The 23991-nt window shown below is 41.5% G+C and overlaps 1 protein-coding gene across 2 annotated transcripts in view; it reads left to right on the plus strand.

Annotated features, from left to right (window-relative positions):
- PCNX2 (pecanex 2) overlaps window positions 1-23991 on the plus strand; it is a 314758-nt gene that overhangs the window by 193484 nt on the left and 97283 nt on the right. For both annotated transcript variants that reach the window (XM_033199654.1, XM_033199655.1), the window contains exons 22-23: window positions 4685-4793; window positions 10355-10484. In XM_033199654.1, the coding sequence (XP_033055545.1) occupies window positions 4685-4793; window positions 10355-10484 (239 nt within the window). The remainder of the gene's footprint in view (window positions 1-4684; window positions 4794-10354; window positions 10485-23991) is intronic.

Consider the following 23991-nt stretch of genomic DNA (forward strand, 5'->3'; position numbering starts at 1 on the left):
AGCTGGTTTATGTATTTACTATCTATAGCAGAGATATAACAGCACGTCTAGGTCTAATTGAAAAGGTATTTCCAAAATAGGTCGTTTGAAATGAGAGTATTTATGGGGCTTTCTTTGGGAAACAGCCATTCCATTGTGATTTTCTTTTCTTTTTTTTCTTTTTTGTCGCCCAGGCCGGAGTGCAGTGGCATGATCTCGGCTCACTGAAACCTCTGCTTCCCAGGTTCAAGTGATTCTCCTGCCTCAGCCTCCTGAGTAGCTGGGATGGGATTACAGGTGCGTGCCACCACGCCTGGCTAATTTTTGTGTTTTTAGTAGAGACGGAGTTTTGCCATGTTGGCCAGGCTGTTCTGGAACTCCTGACCTCTGGTGATCCGCCTGCTCAGGCCTCCCAAAGTGCTGGGATTACAGGCATGAGCCACAGCGCCCGGCCTTCATTGTGATTTTCTTTACTCTTTTCCTAGTGTTTTAAGTGGAAAAAACCCAAATGATTTTGTTTTCTCTTATATTCCAGTAACTCATAAAGTTTATTATGCATTTTAATAGGGCTGAGATTTAAGATCTTGGAAGTAGAATGTTAGGAGTGAGATAAGCTTCATAAAAACAAAGACCTTAAACTGTCTAAGGAGATGCAAGTTCATAGCTAATCTAAATGAGATTTCTATTTAAAGTACTTCAATACAATATTATAATGCTTGTGGCCATGCTTACTGGAAAGCTGTTGGTGTGGCTGTTTCCATTAAGTCTTATCTTAAACGTTTCATTATTTTATACACAATGGCCAATGTGGTGCAGGAGGTCCCTCTTCATATACTTTTCTCATTGAGGATCAATATTTAGGTTTTCTTTTGTGCTTAGAAATTGCTGTTTTGATACACACTCATTTTAAATTATTTTACCAGATTTTACCCTTAAAGAGAAGGATAAAGTATAAAGGAAAAATATGAAGTTAAGTCTTTTTAAACCTGGATCATGTCTCTCCACACTGTAAGAATAAAATACATGAGCCAAATCAATCTTTTTGGAGTTGTACATTCAAGAAGCACAAGTAAGCCAGCAGTCTGCCGTTTCGAGATCCTTCGAGGGTCATCAGGCTTTTTGGGTAGTATCATATTTTATTAATTAGACATTTACACTGAAAAGGATGTTCCAGGGCAGATCAGGTCCTTTTTTATTGTGTATATGAAAGAACGTGGCTGTAGCCATAATTTGTCTGAATCGTGGCTGCAGCTATAGTGTGTGATGTTCATGCTTGTGATCCTGCCCCTCTGCTTTCAGCAGGAAATCTTGGATAAAGGAGACCTTTCTGTAGCTGCTGCATGTCAGGCAGGTTCTTCCCATTGCTGTAGTTCACAGAAGGCCCATGGCCTCTAGGAGACATGGTAAAGTTGGGTGAAAGAAATATCACCGGATGGAGAATCAGGAACTTTGATCTCTGGTTTCAGATGGGCCAGTAACTTGCTGTCTGATCTAAGCAATCCACTTAACCCCTCTGAGCCTGGTTTCTTTCTCTGAAAAATGAGAGGACCTGGACTTGGTAAGTTTCAGTTTGGGGAATAAGAGGGCTCTAAAATTACTAGGCTGTGAATAAGATATCCACTTGTCCTAACGTTTATCAAACTCTTTTGTAACACTTATGTCTGCCAGGCAGTGTTCTAAGTCTTTAACAAAGATGAAGCCATTTCATCCTCAGATGACACTTTGAGGAGGTACTATTACCATCTCCAGTTTATAGATCCAGAAATGTATGACCAGAGGTAGAGCTGGGATTCAGACTCAGGCAGCGTGCCTTCAAGCCCATGCTTTTAAATATTGGCATGCGTTAGCATCTGACTCATCTAGAACACATCCTTTTTCTGGTGGGCTTCATAGAGGAGCATTAAAATTACTGTGTTGTGGAGGAATCATGACTACAGAAAGAAATGACATTCAGGAGATCTGGCTTCTTCAATGATTGAGAACGGTGGAGTCTGTTTTGTGAGCTTCGTATTGAAAAGCTTTGCAAAGCACGTATTTTATTCTTCACAAAGTTCATGAAAAAAAAAGGCATAGAGTCAAAGGAAAAGAACAAGGACACCTGGGGCTTCGGCTGCAATTAGAGCAGGAGAGTGCTTGTATCTGGAATCCTTAGATGTCTGATTACTGGTTTTGCTTATGTGTAAATACAAGTTGCTGTGCTAAGCAGAAAATAATTGTAATAGATTCATTTAATCATAACGCAGCAAAGTTTAACTTGTTAGAGCTTCAAACTTGCAGATGAAGCTTTCCCTGGGGCAGCCAGTCTGATTGTAGTTGCCGTAACTGACCTACTTATCAGCTTTTTCAAAAGGTGGCTTAAATGCCTCTGAGGATACAGGAATACACAGAAAACCTAACAGGAGTAACTTTCCATAACTCATGATTCATTTTTAGGGCATTTGGGGGCCATGTATCATATGAGGTAATCTTGTTCATGCTTGCCATTTTCACCTAGACATGAGTCACAAGATTAATTCTTAATAACTCAACTAAGAATTCTTAATAGTGGGGTGACTAGAAGATTTCAAATCCAGAGGTATTTTTTCTGATAGAGTTTGGTTAGGTATATATGAGCAAGAGAGCCCACCACCACTTTTGCACTGGTTGGTAACCCAGAAGTCACATCTTCTCTTGGGCCCTTGACGCGTTCCCCTTCTGGTTGGGTTAATGGTGGAGATAAAAGGAAATGACATTGGCTTTTAATGCAAATCGTTATCTCTTCACAGAAGTGAGTCAAGAGTTTGAAGTTGTGTTAGAACTATCCGTTTCTTGATCTGTAGAAGTCACCTAATGATGGTAAAAAGTAAAGTGGTTGGGAAACGACTGTATTTTATGTAAACTTGTAAGACTGGACCTCAGGTTGATAGAGTGAAAGGCTGCTCTTTCAATGGACAAACTCTCAAAGGCACTGGGGGCTGCAGAGTCCCACCTAGAATGGATTCAGGAGGCTGAAATCAGCCCCAGGATTAAAACCAAAGTGGCCTTTCTGAAATATCCTGGAAACCAATCGAGATCAATCCTCTATGGTTGATGCAAGTGAGTGAGAGTAAAGAAAGTGAACAGTTATGAGCAAAAAACAAACTCCTCTTTTCTTGTCCTGGAATTCATATTTCCTTATAGTTCCACAAGCCTGATCACATCATCTAGTTTTTCTCTTTCATTTTTCTTTTCTTTGCTTTTTTAATCCTCCCTTTGTCTTCTCTGTTTCCTGTATTTTTTTATTTCCCTCTCACTATCTGCCACCCTCCCTATCATTCCTCCATTCTCTTCTATCTAAAATTCTTAATCTTTCACCTAAAACTCAGTGCTAGGTTTGTAACTAGAGTCTCTGGTGGACATGTTTCTAGGTCAGGGTTTCTATACATAACCAGATGCCTGTGAGTTCTTAAGGATTCTCTATGTTTGCTGTGCCTTTGAGAGACCTTTTATTATTGGTTCATATACTGTGGCCTACCCAGTAATGTTTTATTCTACTTTAAAGTTTTTCTCCAAAACCAGAATATTTATGAGAATCAGTAGAGGCCAGAAAAGTGAGGCACAGATTTGGAGAGGATTCTAATTAACCTCCTTTTGCCTTATTACATTTTCATGGAACAAATCAGGGTCACCTCATCTTTTGGTTCCAAAATCACCAGGTTGGCTTTTCACAGAAGAGCTCAGTTATCTTGGTTCCTTGAATGCTTTCTTAATGGCCCCATTGCCCAATCCTTGCCCTCTTTTCATTGTGACCTTCTGTTTTATAGAATGGCTATTGAGCCTAATTAAAGATTGTATTTTTTCTTCTCATTTCACATCACGGCCTTGGTGAATGTATTTTATTGTCTCAAATGCTAGCCAGTCTAGGAACAAACATGGCATGCTATTTGAAGTTTTCATTATGGAAGAAGATCCGATGTGGATTTTGGGGAAAGAAATCCTGGTGGGATACTGACTGACCACATCTAGAAGTGACAGCAGCAGAATTTTGCATCTGGGATTCATCAGTCACTTCTTACCACAATGCAGAGATCTAAAGCCAGAGTAATCCATCCTTCTCTATCCTTCCCTGCACATTCATCATCTCCATCTCCAATCAAACCACTGAACAGTTCACCCTATGTGAGGTCTCTCTTCTGTATTTTCCATATCTTCCCAAAACTTGGTTTCTCCTTGTGCTGGCTTGTCTGGCCAGTGCAATAGCTTCATATCCTGTCTTAGCTTTCTAAAGTACTTTGTAACTTGCAATTGAATGGTATGGAGCTATTTTCTCCAGTAGGAGCAGCTGAAGAGGTAAAATGAAATTAACAAAAACCTCAACAATGTCAAACGATGATAGGTTTCTGTATGTACTCCCTCCAAAAGATCCACTATGAAGGAGGAAAGACCAAGCTGCGGTTGTTTTTCTGAGAAAGGCAAAGAGATACACCATATATATAGGTTGAAATAATAAATCTGTTGAAATTAACCATGCAAGGTTTCTTCTGATCAGCCTGTTGCTGTTTTAAAATATCAATAAATGGCTGCATTGCATAAGAGATGCAGGAAGATAAGAGTGAGAGGGCAGACAGTAGTTTCACTGCCCCACTGCCCCTTCCTAACCTTGACAAATGTCTTTTAAATGACCTTGATGCAGTTACCACTGTTGTCATTGTCCTCTCTGATGAATTGTTTTTTCTTTTACTTTCAGCTCGGGGACCTGCTTCACAAGTTACAGTTCGTCCTGACATATGTGGCTCCTTGGCAGATGGCTTGGGGTTCTTCGTTTCACGTGTTTGCTCAGCTCTTTGCCATTCCTCGTATCCTTTCTGCTTCTATTTTCACCCTCCAGCTGAGATTCACATTTTACGGAAGCAAGCTTTTCATTGACCCCTGGGAATAAAAAGATTGTAAAGTCTTTAAGATTACATTTTAATGGGGACATGAAGAGGCACTTTGGATCCCTTTAGGCCACTTAGCCTTAAAAGATACTTCTTAATTTTGAACTCTTCCTGCTTCCTAATGCATATTCAGGAGTTACTTTTATTTTTTTTCTGGTCCTTCCATTTCCCATGCCCAGATCTGCATTAAGATACCCTGTCTTTTAAATGGAAAGTTACTGCTTAAATGATTGAGTCGCCTTATGCAAAATAGTGCAAATACATTTGCTGTTATTAAACATTGTGGATAGGGTTGATGCATTCAATACATTTTTATCAAGTGTATATTATTTTATAGTATGGTTATCATATTGTACTTCAGTGATGTTCAGAAACCCAAGATTAGGTACAAACAGCATTTGGAAGACTAACAACTTAAATTATGGTCTTGTAGTGGCTATTAGGCAAGAAGCCTTGGTTTCCATGTGTGTTTTACAGTGTTTACATAATAATTTTAATTTACTTCATAACAAATTTTGAGATGCTCCTTCTAAACATCACTTTGACATTGATAGCTAAGTTTTATATATGTGCACATGTGGGTAAGGGGAAGCAGAGAGAGAAATTGCTTTAAAAATACTCTCGAAGAAAGAGATTAATTAAAATTTGACTCAGACCTAAAATACGTCCTCAAAGGTTTTCCTTCCCACTGAATTTAGAGTTTTTAAACCTGTGTGTTTCCCAGGAAACAGGGACCACTTGCATCAGAATCCCTGGAGGAACTAATTAAACTAAGTAGATTCCTGGGCCCAGCTCATACTTTTTAAATCAAATTTCATGGGCCGGGATCCAGGAGTCTGTCTTTTCACAGGCTTTCTTGGTGATTCTTATGCCATCAGTGTGTGTGAACCACAGTTCTAAACTCTGGCAATCCATCAGGGCTGCTGTTAGCTAACTTGAATGACCACTCAGAGCTCTCTTCCATATGAAATTTACATAAGGCTCATTAAGACAATTCTTAAGGACTCTCTAGGACCTTAACTTGGTGTACAGGAATGGAAACATACTTAGGATAATCCTTGAGTAATAATATATTTTATATTTTGAAAAATGATTTCTTCCAGGCCCATAACTTTTTTTAAAAACGAAAAGTTAAGCATACGAAGAGTGGATCTCACAATACACATTGTTCTATGTTCCTATTCTTAGATGTGCATTAATATTTCTAAAGTGTTTCAAGGTCATTTGGCAGAACAAGCTAAGGAAAAATTATATATATATTTGCAAAGCCTGAGCTTATGCTCCACCCTTTCCCTTTAGCTGTAATCACTTTCTATAAAGCCAATACTTTCAGTTTTCCAAATAGAGTCCTTTAAAACAAAAACAGGTGAAATATTGAGTTGATTTTTAATCTCTTTCTGACGTATTTCTAAAGTTTCCTTTTTAGAATTTAAAGCATGTTTATTCAGTGAAAATGATTAACACAAATTTGTTGTTGAGGAGTTGCACCAAGAATTTAAAACCTGAAGTTACAATTCCTGATGTCATAACTTTGGACTTGCATCTGTCTGTAGCATTTCTTGTTGATGTTTATGCCTTGTTAGTTGAGTTCAATATTACTTATTATTCCTTGGAGTTCCACGACTGAATTAAGACTGTTCTGGGAACCATAATTTTCAAATACTTACCCTATATTCGTGTTGAGGGTTCACACATGAGCACATGGTATTTGGCACTTAATAAGTCCTATAAGAATAAAGACAGCATTAGGATTTATCTCAGCTTGTGCACAGTGAGCATTAAATTTAAATACTTTCACGATGTATAGACTAATTGCCTCACAACATGGAAACATTCGAGATGCAGATTTTATTGGGCATTTGGTGGTTCCGTTTTAGAACACTCAGTGGACCCCCTTGTTTTGTTCCTAAGCCTGGCCCTGTTAGTGACACCCACTTCCACCCCTTCTGCTAAGATACAGAGCCTTCAAATTGACCTCCCTGGAGGCTGGCCACTGACAGAATCTTTACCCTCTCCCCCGTACCTATGGACACCCCCTCATCCTTCCTCAGTTGTAAAGGTAGAGATTTGTTCCTTGGAGTCCAACATCATGCTATTCAAACTGTAATCAGATAAATAGTTGAAAAACTGGATATACATGCCACCCACACAAAGCTATTAAGTTATTAAGTGTCAGCCCTGGATCTGGGCTAATTTTGAAATGTTAATTATTTTATCACCCTATTAAGAAGCTGTGGGCTCCATAACAGCATTGAAAAGGGACTAATTTGCTCTGTTTTGGAATTGAATTAGCTTTCAGGCCAGCAGGGCACTGTTTGGTAAATTGCTTTTTCTAGTACTAGCATGTTTTCTCCCTCCATAGCCTCTGTTAGCTTCTGAGCTTGTAACCTCCAGGGAAAGAGGAGAATATTCACCCTTTTAATATGTGTAGAGACCATGCAAGACCATTGTCTTCTAATAATTAGAAAGACTTAGCCAGATTCTCTATAATAAACCCAGAGATTGGGAGGGCTGCTTTCTACTTGGTGCATCCTTTTGCATTTCTAATGATTTTTAAAAATCTTTTCATAATTGATGTTTTCTGGCTGGGCACAGTGGCTCACGCCTGTAATCCCAGCACTTTGGGAGGCCGTGGAGGGCAGATCATGAGGTCAGGAGATTGAGACCATCCTGGCTAACACGGTGAAACCCGTCTCTACTAAAAATGCAAAAAAATTAGCAGGACGTGGTGACAGGCTCCTGTAGTCCCAGCTACTCGGGAGGCTGAGGCAGGAGAATCAGCTGAACCTGGGAGGCAGAGGTTGCAGTGAGCCGAGATGGTGCCACTACACTCCAGCCTGGGCGACAGAGCAAGACTTCATCTCAAAAAAAAAAAAGATGTTTTCATTTTAAGTGTGTTTTTGAAGGAGTGATCATCTACCCCTTAGGTTAATCTCTCAGCTGTTTCTCTTAGAAAGAAATAAAGTGGGCTTTATGCGCCTGCTCCTCTTAGTAGCTCTTCTTTCTTGGCACTGTCTTGCCAGTAGTAGTGACAGCCTTTCCTATTTGCCCAGAGTGTGCTGTAATTCTTTACTGATCTTTCCTGAGAAAAAGGTCCTCTTTATTCACTGCCACCCTCCCTCTAACCTATTAAACGTCATTTCCTTTCCTACCACATTGAACTTTATTTTTAGACTAGCACAGTTTCCTCACTTCTTAAATTTTGGATAATTGTTTCTGGCATTTAAAAAATGTACAATGTAATCTCTGGGGAAATTTTAGAATCAAAAACAAGAGCCACATCAGCCCCCCTTTTAATATGTGTAGAGACTGTGCAGGGCCACTGTCTTCTAAAAATTAGACAGACTTAGCCAGATAATCACATGTTAGCACATCTGCCCAGCCCTGGCTCCACTTGGTTTTGTACTGGTTCCTCTGCAAGCCTCATCACACCGTCTGTCCCCTGATGTGGGGACTTCTCCCTCTTCTTTTCTTCTCAACACAGCCCCTCAGAAAACTCCACCTCTGACCTCACTCTGCTTTCTAATATTTTTTCCAATACCTTCACTCAGTGATATCTTCCGTGCAATTCCCTTTTCTTCCAATGACAAGGAGCATAATAGCTAATATGTTGTGTTTTGTGGCAGAAGTACTTAGGTATTTTCAGCTTTCAGAAGAGGAAACTGATGGGTGATAATAGATATTACAGTAGCATATTGTTCTGTAGTTCTCTATTTGAACCTAGGTCAAAATAAAAAGAATTGGATTTAAATTGCAGCACAATAGAGATCTTTCTGATACCTAAACAATTCAACATTGGAATGTATTATTAATGGAGGATGTGACATTTTACTCCTGAAAATGCTTGGGAGTAAATAGAAAGTTAAAAAAAAAAAATCACTCTTGAAAAAAAAAAAAATCATTATTTTTTTGAGACAGGGTCTCACTCTGTTGCCCAGGCTAGAGTGCAGTGGTGCAGTTCTAGCTCACTGCAGCCTCAAACTCCTGGGCTCAAGAGATCCTCTCACCTCAACCTCCTGTGTGGCTGGGACTACAGGTGTGCACCACAATGCCTGGATAATTTTTTTAATCTAATTTTAAATCGACTAAAATGTATGTGAAAGTGTGGACAGCACAAGACTCACTCCTGTTTTATATCTTACGTATAAATGGGGCTATTAGGGAATCCCTACTTCCATCCCCACCCCTTTATCACATAATTTGTTTCATGTTATGTTAAACCACTTAGAAGTCCGAGTTAATTCTGTGCTCTTGATAGTGAAATGCACAGTCTTCCTGTCTGTGCCAAGCATTTCCGTTTTACTCTGTGCCAGAACTTTTTGAACATGGGTTACAGAAATAAGACCCCCTTAGTTCAGCAGTGAGAGAGATACAGCTGTCAACAACTTCCCAGCAGGAAGACCAGCCTTGTAGGAGGTCAGATCAGATCTGTAGTAGAATGATCCAAGTCCTAATACCTACCCTAGAGCAGGAAGGATGTCCATATTACAGGACCTGGGCAGTCTGACTCTCCACTGACTTCTGCCACCCCCATGGATTCTGGCCAGCAGTTCTCTCTTGCGCTTCCAACCACAGGCCCCACAGAACCTCTGCGCCACAATGATGGTGAGTGATCGGCAGCTGGGAGTCTCCAATGATGGAGTGAGACCTGAAGGGACCAACTTACTCAGAGAACTGTTGCTTCTGGCTCCTTGCCACTAATCACCAAAGATCCGTTGGACTTAAGCCAAAAGCAACAGACATGCTAAATTTAATATTGAGCAATTACCTCTTTGATCAAGCAAGGTGTGTGATATTAACACATGCCAGTACGTGAGAAACTCATATAAGAATGCCTGTAGAAGCAACTTGGCCCACAAAACACTTACTTCGTGTGCATGTGGTGTTCTTTGCTTAAAAACTAGATATGACTTGAATTGAACCAATGGTGTTCAATATACAGGATCTGTTTATCTGTGTATACATCTACCTAGGTAGATAGATGGATAGATATTTCAAACAGTGGGAAAACATTCTTCAAGAAACAGATGCTACCTTCCCGAACAATTCTATTATTTGTTTTCAAAAAGTATCATCTAATATTAATTATTTACAAAGCTACTTGATACTTTAGTAAATGTACCCTAGTGTGTTTTGTTCAGCTAATAATCTTAGTAAAGAGAAACTGTTCTTTTCAATCCTTCAGTCTATTAAATCTATTAAATCAATCCTTCAATCTATTAAATCTTTGCCATGAATCAGACTAAGACCACTGAGATTTTTATGAGAATCATTTGGTTTACATGGTGGTAAAATGAGACGTAGCAGGGTACTACTGAAAGTTTTATATTTATAAATCTCTACCTAGAGAGATTAAGTGTGTGTCCTTTGTTCTTTCTTTGGTGGAAAAAATGGCTTTAGTGAAAACTCATCAAAATTTGAAATAATATTTTTAAAATATAGGAATAATAATTTTTTTTGCCTTAACTCAACATTCTCAGATTCTGCCGTGCTTTTCTTTCAGACGATTGCCACGTCAATCTTTTCTACCCCATTGAGCCCATTTCTTGGGAGTGTCATTTTCATCACATCATATGTCAGGCCAGTGAAATTCTGGGAGAAAAACTACAAGTAAGATCCTAAAATCAGTGCTCAATTCCTTTTCTCCAGCGTGGGCTTCAGGAGGCTCCTCTGCCTTTCTCTGTTAGAAGGTCCCTGGCTCCAGGCTTCCCCCGGCTGTGGGACCAGGCCAAACCTGTCTCTCTTGATGACTTCCTCAGTTCAGTGACTCAGCTCTTGGGTCTCAGGGATCTGGAAAGAACATGACTGATTTCAAATTAGCCAACGAATGCTAGTCTGGGTTTCACCAGTTGTGAAGGAAAAGAGTTATCACTGCCAAATTTTTGTAGGTGACCTAGGGGAAGGTTGTTTAACAAGCCATTGGTAATGTCCTTTGATATGCCAAGATGGTCCCTGGATGGCACCTTTTTTTCCTGTCTGTAGCATCCCTTCTATGAGCATTCTAAATAGACAGTCTTGTACAAGTGGACAGCCATCACAGCTGTATGGAAAAGAGATCACCCGTGTTTCTGGATGCCATAAAACTTGTGGCCACTATTTGGACCTGTCATCAATTTCCTTAAGCAATTGGTGATTGACGAAGTAGGAGTGTTATTCTTACAGGAAGGTGAGAAGAGAGAATAAATGGTTCACCAAGCAATCCTAAAGACCTCTTAATGATTTGTGGGGGAAGGTCTTGAGAATAGCTGGCAGTGGAGGAAAGCGTGTGTACCCGGAGTCTTCAGCTGGGACGGAGAACTCTGGATTGCTCCATGTGTTGCAGCAGGTCTTCCATTTCAATCTCCTCTGCCCTAATTTATTAACCATACTTGTGCTATTTATTACTTTTAAACCCTAATCCTTTTTCCATAATGTATTCACATTTTGCAGAGTGCTAGCATTTTACAATGTGTCTTTTATGTCTCACAGAAGCCATCATTAAGTTAGACCCATGGTTTCACGCTTCTCCCGAGAGATGGTTTATAAAATGTGCCTCCTTCTGGCACAGGTGTGTGACTTAGGGATTAGAACACAGCCTGCCTGAGTTCACACCTCATCTCTCCCACTTAACATTGATCATTTCAGGCCTCCTTTTCCTCTCTGTAAAATGGAAGTGAAATCATAGGACCTACTTCATAGACTTGTGAAAAGAAAATGAATTAACATACATAAAACACCAAGACCAGGAGCTGCCACAAAGTAAGCACCACGTGAGCCGGGGCTAGGATGATTATTCTCTGACTGCTCGGCGGAGAAGTTCCTGTCCCAGCTTGACCCATTGCTAGTAGGTGTTTACTATGACTCGGGGGGATCTCCTTCGGACAGTCTCACGTTTAGAGGTGCCCTGGTGAAAACTAACCAAACCAGTGAGCCGTACTCACTGGTGGAAGGAGGAGTGGAAGGAGGTCCCTCAGTTTTCTGGCAGATTTCTTGTCTTCTAAGGGAGGTAGATTTTGCAATAAAAGTAAAGTTGTCTTGAAATTCACATAACAAGGCTGCTCATTTGCACTTGTCTAAAGAAACATGCATATTTACAGAGCCAGAGAGTAAAAGAAAACTACCACAGTTGGCTTCTCTTTAAGCTTTTTTAGGAGGAAACAATTTTGGAGACCTTTTTGGCATTCTGAAAGTCAGGCTTCTGGAAAGTGCAAATACTTGTAAATAAGAGGGGGGGCATTTTCTCATGCTTTCACCTAAACAGGGAAGGAAAATACAACATATTTAAAACTTGGTACTGAGTACAAAAGGTTTCTTTTTGCCTCCTATTCTCAGATAGGGAATCAGTCTTTCTGGCATGGGAAGATTCAATAGAAGTAAAACACCTCTCAGTTGAGTCGGAAAGGATATTAATGGAAAGGGGAATCTTTGTGCAGAGATGACATTGGAGGGAGGCGTTCTAATACCTGCGCAAAAGGAGTTAGGTGTTTGGTTATTTAGTCTCCTCACTTCCCAAATTCAGCCATCCTTTTTGAGTGAGATGTTTGGGTCTGAATTGTCAGTTTATGTGGGTTACTCAAACGTGTGGGTTTCTAGAGCAAGATTTATGTTTATTCAGTCCCACAAAGAACTGTTTCTGCAGCGTTTATTCTTCTCATCAGTAAATAACACAGATATTAGCACTAGGCTCCCTGTATATGTGTGGGGGGTGTCTGCCTCTGGATGCCCTTCTCATGGGTTGGAAGAGGGCTTCAGGGTCTAAGGGGATGTACAAGGATACCTGCCCTTTCCCAGATCTTTCCGAAAGAGCCGAGTGGAAGGAATTTTCAATTCCACTGCAGGAGGGAGTTCTTGGTGCCAAACCCAGTCTGCTGAAGGTCTATTGTTGCCTTTTGTGAAGGCATCAGAACGCAGCATCCTCTGGCCCGTCTGCTGAAAAGATCAGTGGAGGGAAATCACGACAGTAGAGTGGTGGGTACCAGGAAAGGAAATGACAGGAAATCTCATCTGGATCATTACAAACACTCTGGAAATCTCATTCTATCTATTTAAAACTTTTTTTAGTTTCAAATCCTAATCAATGAGTTTTAGTGCTCTGACTGGAGAGTTTCTATGTGGCCGTTCTAATTACCATCTTTTGAGTCTGATACAAAGGACCAGTCAGGTAATGTCATTTATCCTGTTTAATGTTGTACTAGTTGTTCCATCACTTTAAAAGGGATGCCTGAAAAGATATTCTCATCTGGAGCTTCAGTGAGCACATTTACCACCATGAACTGCCGCCACCAGCCTGGGTGTGTGTGCTGGAGGCCACCTAGCAGTCCCCTTTCCTGGCTTCCTCTTTCTTTTCACCCCTGCTCCCTCACTTTCCAGTCGCTTGGCACAGATCTTTTAAAGCTGACTTGTGTTTGTGCAGTTCTCAAATGAGACCTGCAGTGTACCAAAACAATTTTAATACTTCAAGGAAGTGGTAAATAAATCACCAGTGACCTGATAATCACAGCTAGTCCCTTTTCTCCCTGAACTGGCCTGTCCTGAAACCTGCAGACCTCCTGTTCCCTGATGCTGTGCCTCACTAGGGTGTATGACAAATATGTCCCCTGTCTGCCTTTTTACCCTAGCCTCCTAACTAACCTGCTTGCTACTCTCTGCCCACACATAGCTCTAGGATAGCTGTCCTAAAACACAGCTCTCAGCATGTCACTCTTCTCCTCAAAAGCCTGCAGCTGCTCATTGTGCCTGAGGGACAAGGAGAAATGCCATGTAGACCAGCGCTGTCCAATAGGAAGTTCTGGATGATGGAAATGTTCTATGTCTGTGCTCTCCAATATGGCAGGTACGAGCCACATAGGGCTACCAAGCACTTCAAATGGGGCTAGTCTGACAGAGGAACTGAATTTTATTTTATTATTATCATTATTATTATTATTATTAGAGACAGAGTCTTGTTCTATTGCCCAGGCTAGAGTGCAGTGGTGTGGTCTCCGCTCACTGCAAGCTCCACCTCCCGGGTTCATGCCATTCTCCTGCCTCAGCCTCCCGAGTAGCTGGGACTACAGGGGCCCGCCACCACGACCTATTTATTTATTTATTTATTTATTTATTTATTTATTGTATTTTTAGTAGAGACGGGGTTTCACCGTGTTAGCCAGGATGGTCTCGATCTCCTGACCTTGTGATCCACCCGGCTCAGCCTCCCAAAGTGCTGGGATTACAGGTGTGAGCCACCGCGCCCGGCCGCAACTGAATTTTAAATTACATTTACTTTTAACTCACTTAAATTTAAATAGCCACCTGTGATGAGAGGCTACCATATTGGAAAGCACAGATATAGACCCTTCTTTCTCGAACTTTCCAGCCCATCTCCCACAACACTTTCCCACACATCATATACTGTGAATTTCCATTCCGAATCTCTCCTTGGATCATACCCTTCGTATAGAATGACCTTCCCTCCCTCAACCTCTTCATCTCCTGTTCACACCTAGTTGGCAAAACCCAACTTAAATGGCAACTCTGCCATGAAGTTGCCCTGATCACCCCAATTAAAAATTGTCTTTCCTTTCCTAAATTCCTCTAACAGGTTGCCTTTATGTTCTTGTTATCTATTACTCAATAACAAATCTCTGTAAACCTTAGTTTTTGTCTTAAAACAATAGGAAACAATTTGTCATATCATGGCTTCTATGAGTCAGGAATTTGGGAAGAGCTGGGCTGAGTGGTTGTGGTTTGGGGACCCTTATGAAGGTGGTGACTGGGACTGAAATAGGGAATTGGAACTGCTGGGGACTAACTGGACATCTTTCTCGCTTTTCGTGTAGTCTCAGAACCTCTCCGTGTAATCTCTGGGTGAGTGAGAGGTTTGACTTCCTGAGAGCATGGTGGCCTCAGGGCTTCAGCAAAAGTTTTCTAGTGAGTAAGGTATTAATAAAAGTTACATTGATTTTTCTGGCCTAATCAATTCTCTCCCATTCTATTTTCTACAAGTAAGTCACTCACCCACCCAGATTCAAAGAAAGGGGAATTATGTTCTGCCTCTTGGTGGATATATGGTAAGGTTCAAGAGTGATTTGCAGGATGGAGAGGTACTGTAGCAGTCATGTTTAGAAAAATAAATTTGCTACTATGGCCATCAGTAAATTCTACCCAAGATTGGTGTAGTCTATATATACCTTCAATTCTGAACTTGTTTAGTTTTCATTTTTGTATGCCTAATGGGGCCCTGCAAAAAGTAGGTGTTCTGTACATTTTTCCTTTTTTTGAGACGGTGTCTCACTCTGTCCCCCAGGCTGCAGTACAGTGGTGCGATCTTGGCTCACTGCAACCTCTGCCTCCTGGGTTCAAGTGATTCTTCTACCTCAGCCTCCTGAGTAGCTGGAATGACAGGGGCCTGCCACCACGCCTGGCTAATTTTTATATTTTTAGTAGAGATGGGGTTTCACTGTGTTGTTCAGGCTGGTCTTGAACTCCTGATCTTGTGATCCATCATCCTCAGCCTCCCAAAATGCTGAGATTACGGGCATGAGCCACCGTGCCTGGCCTGTAAGTATTTCTTAAGTGAATTAAGTCCAACAATATTATGTCAGAGGAAATAGAAATCCTAATCTGGCTTCACATTTGCTGAGGCGAGAACAGTCACTGCTAGACTGAGGTGGTCTTGACTACTAACAAGGTCTTTAAAATCTGTCTTGATGAGCTCTGCCTGGTGTCTTTATTTTAATTCCATGCAACAATAGCAAATGCAGTATATAATAGTGCTTTGTGTTTATACATTCCCCTAATGTCAGAGGATTCTAGAAAGCTGTAGAAACACATTCTGATATTATGATTTATCATCCTGCTCTTTGTATATAAACAGTCACTAAATAACCAAACTTTGTCATCAACATGAAACAAATGTTTAGGCCAGAAATTACATGACACATGTGCCCAGTTATCTCAGCAAACATCTTTGTTCTAAAGGAGTTGACTCTTTTCAGCTTTCTAAAATAATGAAAACTCCCATTAACAGGGATTTTGTTTTGATATGTCAAAAACCCTCTATAAAATGTAAAATACATTAGACCTACAACGCTGGATGAAAGGGAAATAAAGCTTTCATGTTGGTTACATTTCTAGAATTCTATCCAGATTGGTTTTAAAATGTTACATTGTTCTGGGTGTTATCCTTTACGGCAAATGTGTATTAAGCTTCATCTATGCGAGTGTACTGTGCTAGGCTTTACCTAGCAGGAATCACTGTGTGACTGGTCTGTAAAAGTATCAACCCTGCAGCTGTATCCTTGGACCTGCCTTTCTCAGCAAGAAGATAATTGATTCTACTTAATCCTCAGCTCTTAACTGAGGCAGCGGTAGAACATCAGAAAGCATGAGCTTTGTGGTAGGTCCAACCACAATTAAAATCCCAGTGCATATGCTTGGTTAGGTGTTTGGGATGTTACTTTGTCTGTGAGCCTCAGTTAACTCATCTGTAAAATGAGATGATTACTCCTCAGACGTCATACACACCAAATGAGACATGGTTCGCTTTGGTAAATGTATAAGTCATTTCTGTGTACAACATACCTATCCTTATTCCTGACCCCATTTCATTTTCCTTTCCTAAATTTCTGTCTTTTCTCATTCAGCTTTTAATCTAGTTGTAACTAGACATATATTATGCATCCCTGCAATCTACCTGAGTCCTTTCTGAAATGGCAGAACGCGATCCAATCAACAGGGGAATCAACACGTCATATAGATCGTGCACCATCACATCCACAGCCAGCCTGCTGTGAGAGGCCCTATAAATATTATCTTTCCCTTCAGGCACCATGTTTATTTTGATACCTCGGCCAGTCACTGAGCCCCGGTTCTGTTCTTCGAGCCTCACAGCCGCCTTTACGGAATTATAGGCTCTCTAAGTCCCACGGTTTTATATTTTATCTAACAAAATAAATGATAAAAATATTTTAACTAGTCTTTGGTGAGCTCTCGTGAATCTCACTGTGTTGTTTTCCAGCTCCCTGTTGGTTTGTAATAATAGACATGAGTGTAGCATGGACCCTTAGGAATTACGGTATCCCCTCTGTGCTCTGGACCATCCAGCCTCTTCTCGGTGCTGGTGGAGCAGATCTTGTGCCTCGCTAGGCAGCCCTTGTGAGTGCTGTTACAGCTGTGGGCTCTTCATTGAGTTGAATGTGCTCCTTGTGATAGCACCTGGATACCCCTGCTGATGCAGCATCAAGATGCTGATTCCTATACCTGCTGCTCTTTACCGGTTTGGAGGCAGCTCTCCTTCCTTTGCCACCCTCTTTTTCAGGCTAAATGGTACCAACTGTTCCTTGTGTGAAATGGGCTAGACCTTGGAAATCCTAGTCAGCCTCCTCTAGATGTTCAGTGAGTTTTCCCCAACCCTCCCCCACCTTCACCTTGCTCCAGAGGTCATCTAATTGGTTCTCAGTAGAAGGACCTGTTACTTTGGCAACCCAGGTGTCCTGCTCTCATTTATGCCTCTTAAAATCTAAAATGTCTCATTATTTCACATTTGCTGAGCTGACCCTTCATCATCCCGGTCTTATGTGTGAGTGTGGTTTACTGAAAACAGGAAGTTTACGTTTTCGCTATCAACTCTCATCTTATTGGTTTTAACTCACCATTCCAGCCCACAGAGGTCAGTTTCATTCGTGTCATCTTTCACCCCTCCAGCCCCCTCAGTTTGGCAGCAGATGGGATTGTCTGTCACTATCTGGAGCTTCATTCATGATTTGTTAATGGTGGTGCACAGGATGGAGCCAGGGATGCCTGGCTTGATCAGGCAATCAAAGAAAGAGATTCTCAACTTCACAGTTTGTTTTTTAACTTTTTCCAAATGAATATTGCCGACTGCTTTCTACCCACTAAGCTGTTTTAAAGGTGACTTGTAAGATCTTTGCAAAGCATTGAGCTTCTCAAAAGACAATTTTTTTTCTTAAGTACAACGCAGGCGGCTTATTCTGGCTTATGGGTTAATAGTACAATGCAACCCTGTAATTAAAAGCTGTTCTTCCTTTAAAGTTATGCCAGAGAGGGATTTACATATATCTACTTGCAGTTAAGTTACCCCATAATTTATTTGGATACATTTACAAGGTGCCTGCATATACCATGACAAGGAACGCAGCACATTTTTATTTGTCCGATGCCCTTGTTTTAGTTACTGCTGAGATAAATGTCATGACTATCCTTTATCAGGAATCCGAAGTCTATTAGAGCTTTCAGACCCATACTTAGGAGTAAGTTGGGCCCTGGATCTATTCTTAATGGTAATAATAACAGTAGTAGGAGCGGAGCAGCAGTAGTAGCAGTAACAATGGCGAGCCTCATCTTCTTGTACTTATTGAACATCTGCTCGTCTTCTCTAGTATATTCATTCCAGTCCTAACATTCACTCTGGAAGCAGAGTTTCATTTTTCTCATTTGACAGATCAGAAAAAAAGAAACTCAAGGAAGTTAAAAAACTTGCCCAAGGTCACAGAACAAGTGAGCAGCTGAGCCAGGATATTAATCCAGGGCTGATCTTATTTCAAGCCCAGAACACGCTTTCCATTATATCCTGAAGCCTCTCAGAGGACACACACGCACGCATACACACAAACACACACAGAATGCCAGTTGATGCATTTGCCCATGAGAGCCTTAAAAGGAAGGCACCATCACCAGAGCCCTGTGTGGCCAGAAAGACCTATCTGGAAAGGAAAGCAGCTGCAGCTCTGAGCCCCGAGGCATTTGCTCAGAGTGGCGGGACAGGTCAGAACCACTGCAGGTCAGAAGCAATGCAGCTCGTCAAGACCACCCTTAGAATCATTAGGCTGAGCTTTGAGCTTTCATAGCCATCACTGGACCACACAACATTCATAGCTCAAGAGAATGGAGTGCCCGTCTTCAGGCTGTAAGAAAGCGTGGTGAGTGGCCACTTTGCAAGTCATCAGCTTGCAGGTTTGTCTTTTCCTTTTCCTCAAGAGAGGCTTCCTGATGCTTCCCCATGGCCCCGGCCTGGTTCCTAGCAGCTCCAGATGCTAAGCAGGGATGCGTAAGAACAGGAATGAAGCCTCAGTGACCCTCATGGACAACAAGTGACCATCTGAGATTCTGAATACAGTCTCAGGCCCAGAAAGGGGTCGAGCTAATTAATACAGATGCAACTTTTTATTTATTTATTTTATTTTTGAAATGGAGTCTCGCTCTATCACCCAGGCTGGAGTGCAGTGGCGTGATCTCGGCTCACTACAACCTCCGCCTCCCAGGTTCAAGCAATTCTCTGCCTCAGCCTCCCAAATAGCTGGGATTATAGGCACCCGCCACCACGCCCGGCTGATTTTTGTATTTTTAATAGAGACGGGGTTTCATCATCTTGACCAGGCTGGTGTTGAACTCCTGACCTCATGATCCACCTGCTTTGGCCTCCCAAAGTGCTGGAATTACAGGCATGAGCCACCGCACCTGGCCCAGATGAGGTGGCTTTTTAAATGGGTGATTTGAGAAATCCCTATTTGAGGCTACAACCTGCCCTTGATTTTCTAGGGTGTTAAATAACTTCACACATCTGGGAAAGGAATTTTCAAATGCTCTCATTTTAACTGGGAGCTAACGGAGTCTTCAGGAATCTTCCTCCCCAGGCAGAACTCAGAGTTGTCCAGATGGATACAGAAATGAAAGTTTTGGGAAACATAAAAATGCATAAGAGTCACTCTGAGGATTGCAGTGGACTGAATGTTTGTGTCCCTTCTCCCCCAGATTGAAATGCTAACCCACAATGCAATGGTATTAGGAGGTGGGGCCTTCAGGAGGTGATTAGGTCATCAGAGTGAAGCCCTTATGCATGGAATTGTGCCCTCATAAAAGGGACCTCAGAGAGCTCTCTAGCCCCTTTCTCCTCCACGGGAGGATACTGTGAGAATTTGGCATTCTGCAACCTGGAAGAGGCCCTTAGTAGAACCTGAGCATGCTGACACTCATCTCGGACGTCCAGCCTCCAGAACCGTGAGCAACATATTTCTGTTGTTTATAAGCCACCTGGTTTATGGTATTTTTTTAATAGCAGCCTGAAGTGACTAAGATGAGGGGTGTGTGTGTGTGTGTGTGTGTGGACGAAAATGACTTGTTTCAGCATTAACATGGTTTAGCTACTACAGGACCGTGTTTGGGGAGATGGCAGGTACTGGGATTGACAGGTTACGGCCCAAGTAGGAATATGGACCAACTCTTGAACTTTCCAAAACAAATAAAAATAAGGAGAAACCAGCAAAAAAAAAAAAAAAAAATCATAGTTATGTAGGATAACATAGAAATGTCAAGACGGACTGAGGTACTGGAAAAGAGATCAAAGTTTAAAGTCAGCAAATCTCACCCAACTGACTGGGGACATGTGGGCCAAACCCGGGAACTGACAGCGGGGTAGTGCCTGCCTCCTATTTCCTTTCACTCCGGGAAGACTTACGTTAGGGCACAGGCAAGTGGGAAACAAACAAGTGCGTGAGATTATGGCCAAGAGGGCCAGAGCCAGAGAAAGGAAAGGTGTGAAGCCTGGCGTCCCAGAGGTCTATTGTTCTTGTCTAGCCAGAGTGAGTTCTGGGACTTTAGGGTATCCTAAAGTATCCTAAGGTGTCCCTTCCTTCCCACCGGACTTGGTGGCATGAGGTGCAAGCCTATTGCTGTTAGCAGTCCTTTGGCACCACAAAGCAAGAACTGTCCTGAGGACACAGCAAGCACAAAGGAAGGCTGGGCCGAGGGACGCGGAGGATGATGACACTCCCCTATCTCCGAAGTCCACCGAGGCCTAAAAGGACCTTTGAGCTTCATGAGCCACTGAATTCTATATTTGGCTTAAGCCATTTTGAGTTGAGTTTTCTGTCACTTGAACTCAAAAGGCTCCTAATAAAAGCAAGTAGTGGCTTTTATCAAAGGAATCCTTCTCTCTTACCTTTTACTTTTTTTTTTTTTGAGATGGACTCTCACTCTGTCACCTGGGTTGGAGTGTAATGGCATGATCTCAGCTCATTGCAACCTCCTCCTCCCGGCTTCAAGCAATACTCCTGCCTCAGCCTCCTGAGTCGCTGGGATTACAGGTGCCCGCCACCACACCCAGCTAGTTGTTTGCATATTTAGTAGAGAGGGGGTTTCACTCTGTTGGCCAGGCTGCTCTCGAACTCCTGACCTCGTGATCCACTCGCCTCAGTCTCCCAAAGTGCTGAGATTACAGATGTGAGCCACCGCGCCTGGCCACCTTTTACTTTTAGGGAGTGATGGCACAAAAGCATACCTCTATTGCCATAATTCTGTGTTGCTAAGTAGCCTAGAATGCCAGAGAAGGTGCTGGCATCCATCCCCTATTGTACCTCCAGGGCTGAGTGGCAGACAAAAGAACTTTAAGCTCCCCTAGCTCAGTCACCAATGTGCCCTGTAACTTAGGCTGGTCCTTCCACTTCCCTTCTCTGCCTCAGATTTCCTCACCTGGAATTTGTGTCTGAATGCTCTTATTTCTGAGAAGCCAAATTATGAACTTGACTCCATCCCACTATTTTGCTGACGGATGGGAAAACTCCTACATGTAAGGTTTGACACTTGAGGTATGGAAATGAGCTATTATACACATATATTCCAGAAAGCTGATGCTTTTGAGGAATTCCAGTATGTTGAATTTCTCAAACAGCATTGCTTTGAGTTTATTACACATTGTGCTGTGGTGCATAGTTTTACTCAGGGTCCTGTTAGTTTTTGCTGAGCAGTTAAAGTATTTGAAAAGTGCAGAATAGCGTAGCAGACCATGCGACTGCAGGGAGGCGTCGAACATGCCCAGCTGCTTCCCAGCTGTCTGGTGCTGCTGAGGTTTCAAGGTCACCCAGGAGCGAGGCTTTGTGAGTGATTCAGGTTGATGGATGGTTGCAGGGAGTGTAAGCCTTGTACAGCAGGAGGGCAGAGCCCTGTTCTGAATCACTATAGCAAGTGAGAGGAGGATCCTTAGCTCGTCCAGCTTTTAGGGAAGTGTTAGAGATGGGACTGATTTATTCTAAACAAAGGAAGGCAGGACATATGCAGCTTTTAAATTTACATTGTCTTAAGCTCTTTTACTACGTGCCTCAAATAAATGTGATGCGGGAGATTTCTTAGGCAGAGTTGAAGCATCTGGACAGTGAAGGTTTACTCCCCAAGGCCAAGAATCCTGAGCACTTCTAATTAAAACATCTTCCCTGAGATCGGCCAATACGCCAAGTGACTGTCAGAGGCCGCTCCACGGTATGTTCTCATTCTGTGTTATAACAGCAGACCACTGTAGGTACTGGGAGGCTTTTGCATTTGAGGCTCTGTGAAACTCATTCTGTAGGATTCTGATAATCATGTGCTTGTTTAATCTTGTTACTCTGAGCATGTTTCTAAGACTGACTCTAATCCTATTTTATTGAAAGCAAAGACCTTGCCCAGGCCTTACATAGAGTTGCTGCTTCTTGGTACACAGTGCTCTTGATTCATGAGTGGAATTAATATATAATGTGAATATACAAAACCATTCTCTTATTTTTCTTGTCATTTTGGAAGCATTCTGTCATCATCTCCACTCCATAGGGCTTACAATGCTCTTTCATGTGTGGATTGCTGTATTGGCTCTCCCTATAAACTCAACTAAATACCCTTTCATGATTTTTTAAATGAAAAGTGACCAGTAATGTCAAAATAATTATATACACGAGAATTAGAAAAAAATTACCCCATAAAAATAAGGGCAATTTAATATATTATATTTCTTTTTATATTTTGTAATATCTTAGGGTGCTTTCTAAATTGATTATTGGTTCTACAGGTTGCGTAGTTGGAGCTTGTTTGCCTGTAGTCAGGGAAGACTTTGTGAGAGAGGCATGGGACAGATCTGGGAGAAAGGAAGGAAAGAGAGTTCTTAGTAGATGTTAAAGAAAATTGTTTGGGTAGGAAAAGTTTCAAAAAGCCTAATTTTAGAATAATAGAGCACTCACTTGATGGTTAACGTTATCACTGATAAACAGGAGCCAGTGGGGAAGATTTCTGAGGGTGTTTTTCACTGTTTTCCAAGAGCCTGTTTTAGGAAAACACCGGTGAGGGTTGAGGAGAGATGAGTGAACTCATTTTCTGTAGAATTTTGTCCCTGTGCTCCTAGAGTCAAGATTTGACACAATCTATTTTAGTATTTGAAAAATCTAATTTAAAAACAAATGTCAAATATTGTCAGAATAAAAAATACTATTCCTCCCCCACCCCTTAAAATAAAATCTATACCCAGATGTACTGATGCAGTGACATAAAAACTATTTCCTATTCATTCTTTGTCACTTATCCTTCACTTGGGTGACTGGTCTGTTACAAGGTTAAAGTGACTACCTGTTTAGTTTTGCAGTAGGCAGTCATAGATGCGGCTCTGTGTTTTAATTTCCTACCGAAAGCCCTATGTTATGTTTATTTGCTATTTTAGACATTCAGAAAACTGGGGGTCAGAAGAATGAGGTGGTTCTCTCCTTTATACCCCTCAAATAATTTAATAAATCATAAATCAAATGAGAAACCAGAAATCATGTTTGTTGACTTACAGCTGCAGACTTGTTCTTGGGCACTCCCCTTCCCCTTACCGTATCATTAGTGCAATGTTTCCAGTCCAAATTATTTTACATAGAGTACCACATCATAAAAATGCACACATGAGATGTCAAACTTGCATATAATAAATTTCTTCATTTGTAAGTTTAGTCAAGGTGTAAATGATTTAACAAAGTGTCTCAAGATGATTGTAGAATAAGGAGTGTAATTTTAGTTGGATTTGATTTTGGAACAGATTTTAAGATTTAAAGTGAGTGAAGTACAGTGTTATGCTTTGGGGGTGAAGGAGATAGCAAAGGAAAAGTGAAGTCCGTCTGAGCAAGAAAGGTTGCGGTGTGATTTTATTAATGCCAAATCCCTCAACTAGAAAACTGCACGTGGTATAATGGGCATTGTGTTCAGAGAATGTGTCTTCTCAAGTTGCTGCCTCTCCTGAGACAAGTGGCTACAAAAACTGAAGGGCCTGAGTTAACTCATCACAACTGAGTGTGTCACTGCACAAATTACTGCAGTTCCATTGCCAAAGATTATAGTTTCTTTCTGCTGTGTGGGGAAATGCATG

This window comes from Trachypithecus francoisi, unplaced genomic scaffold (assembly GCF_009764315.1).
Source record: "Trachypithecus francoisi isolate TF-2019V2 unplaced genomic scaffold, Tfra_2.0 Lachesis_group5, whole genome shotgun sequence".
Taxonomy (NCBI): domain Eukaryota; kingdom Metazoa; phylum Chordata; class Mammalia; order Primates; family Cercopithecidae; genus Trachypithecus; species Trachypithecus francoisi.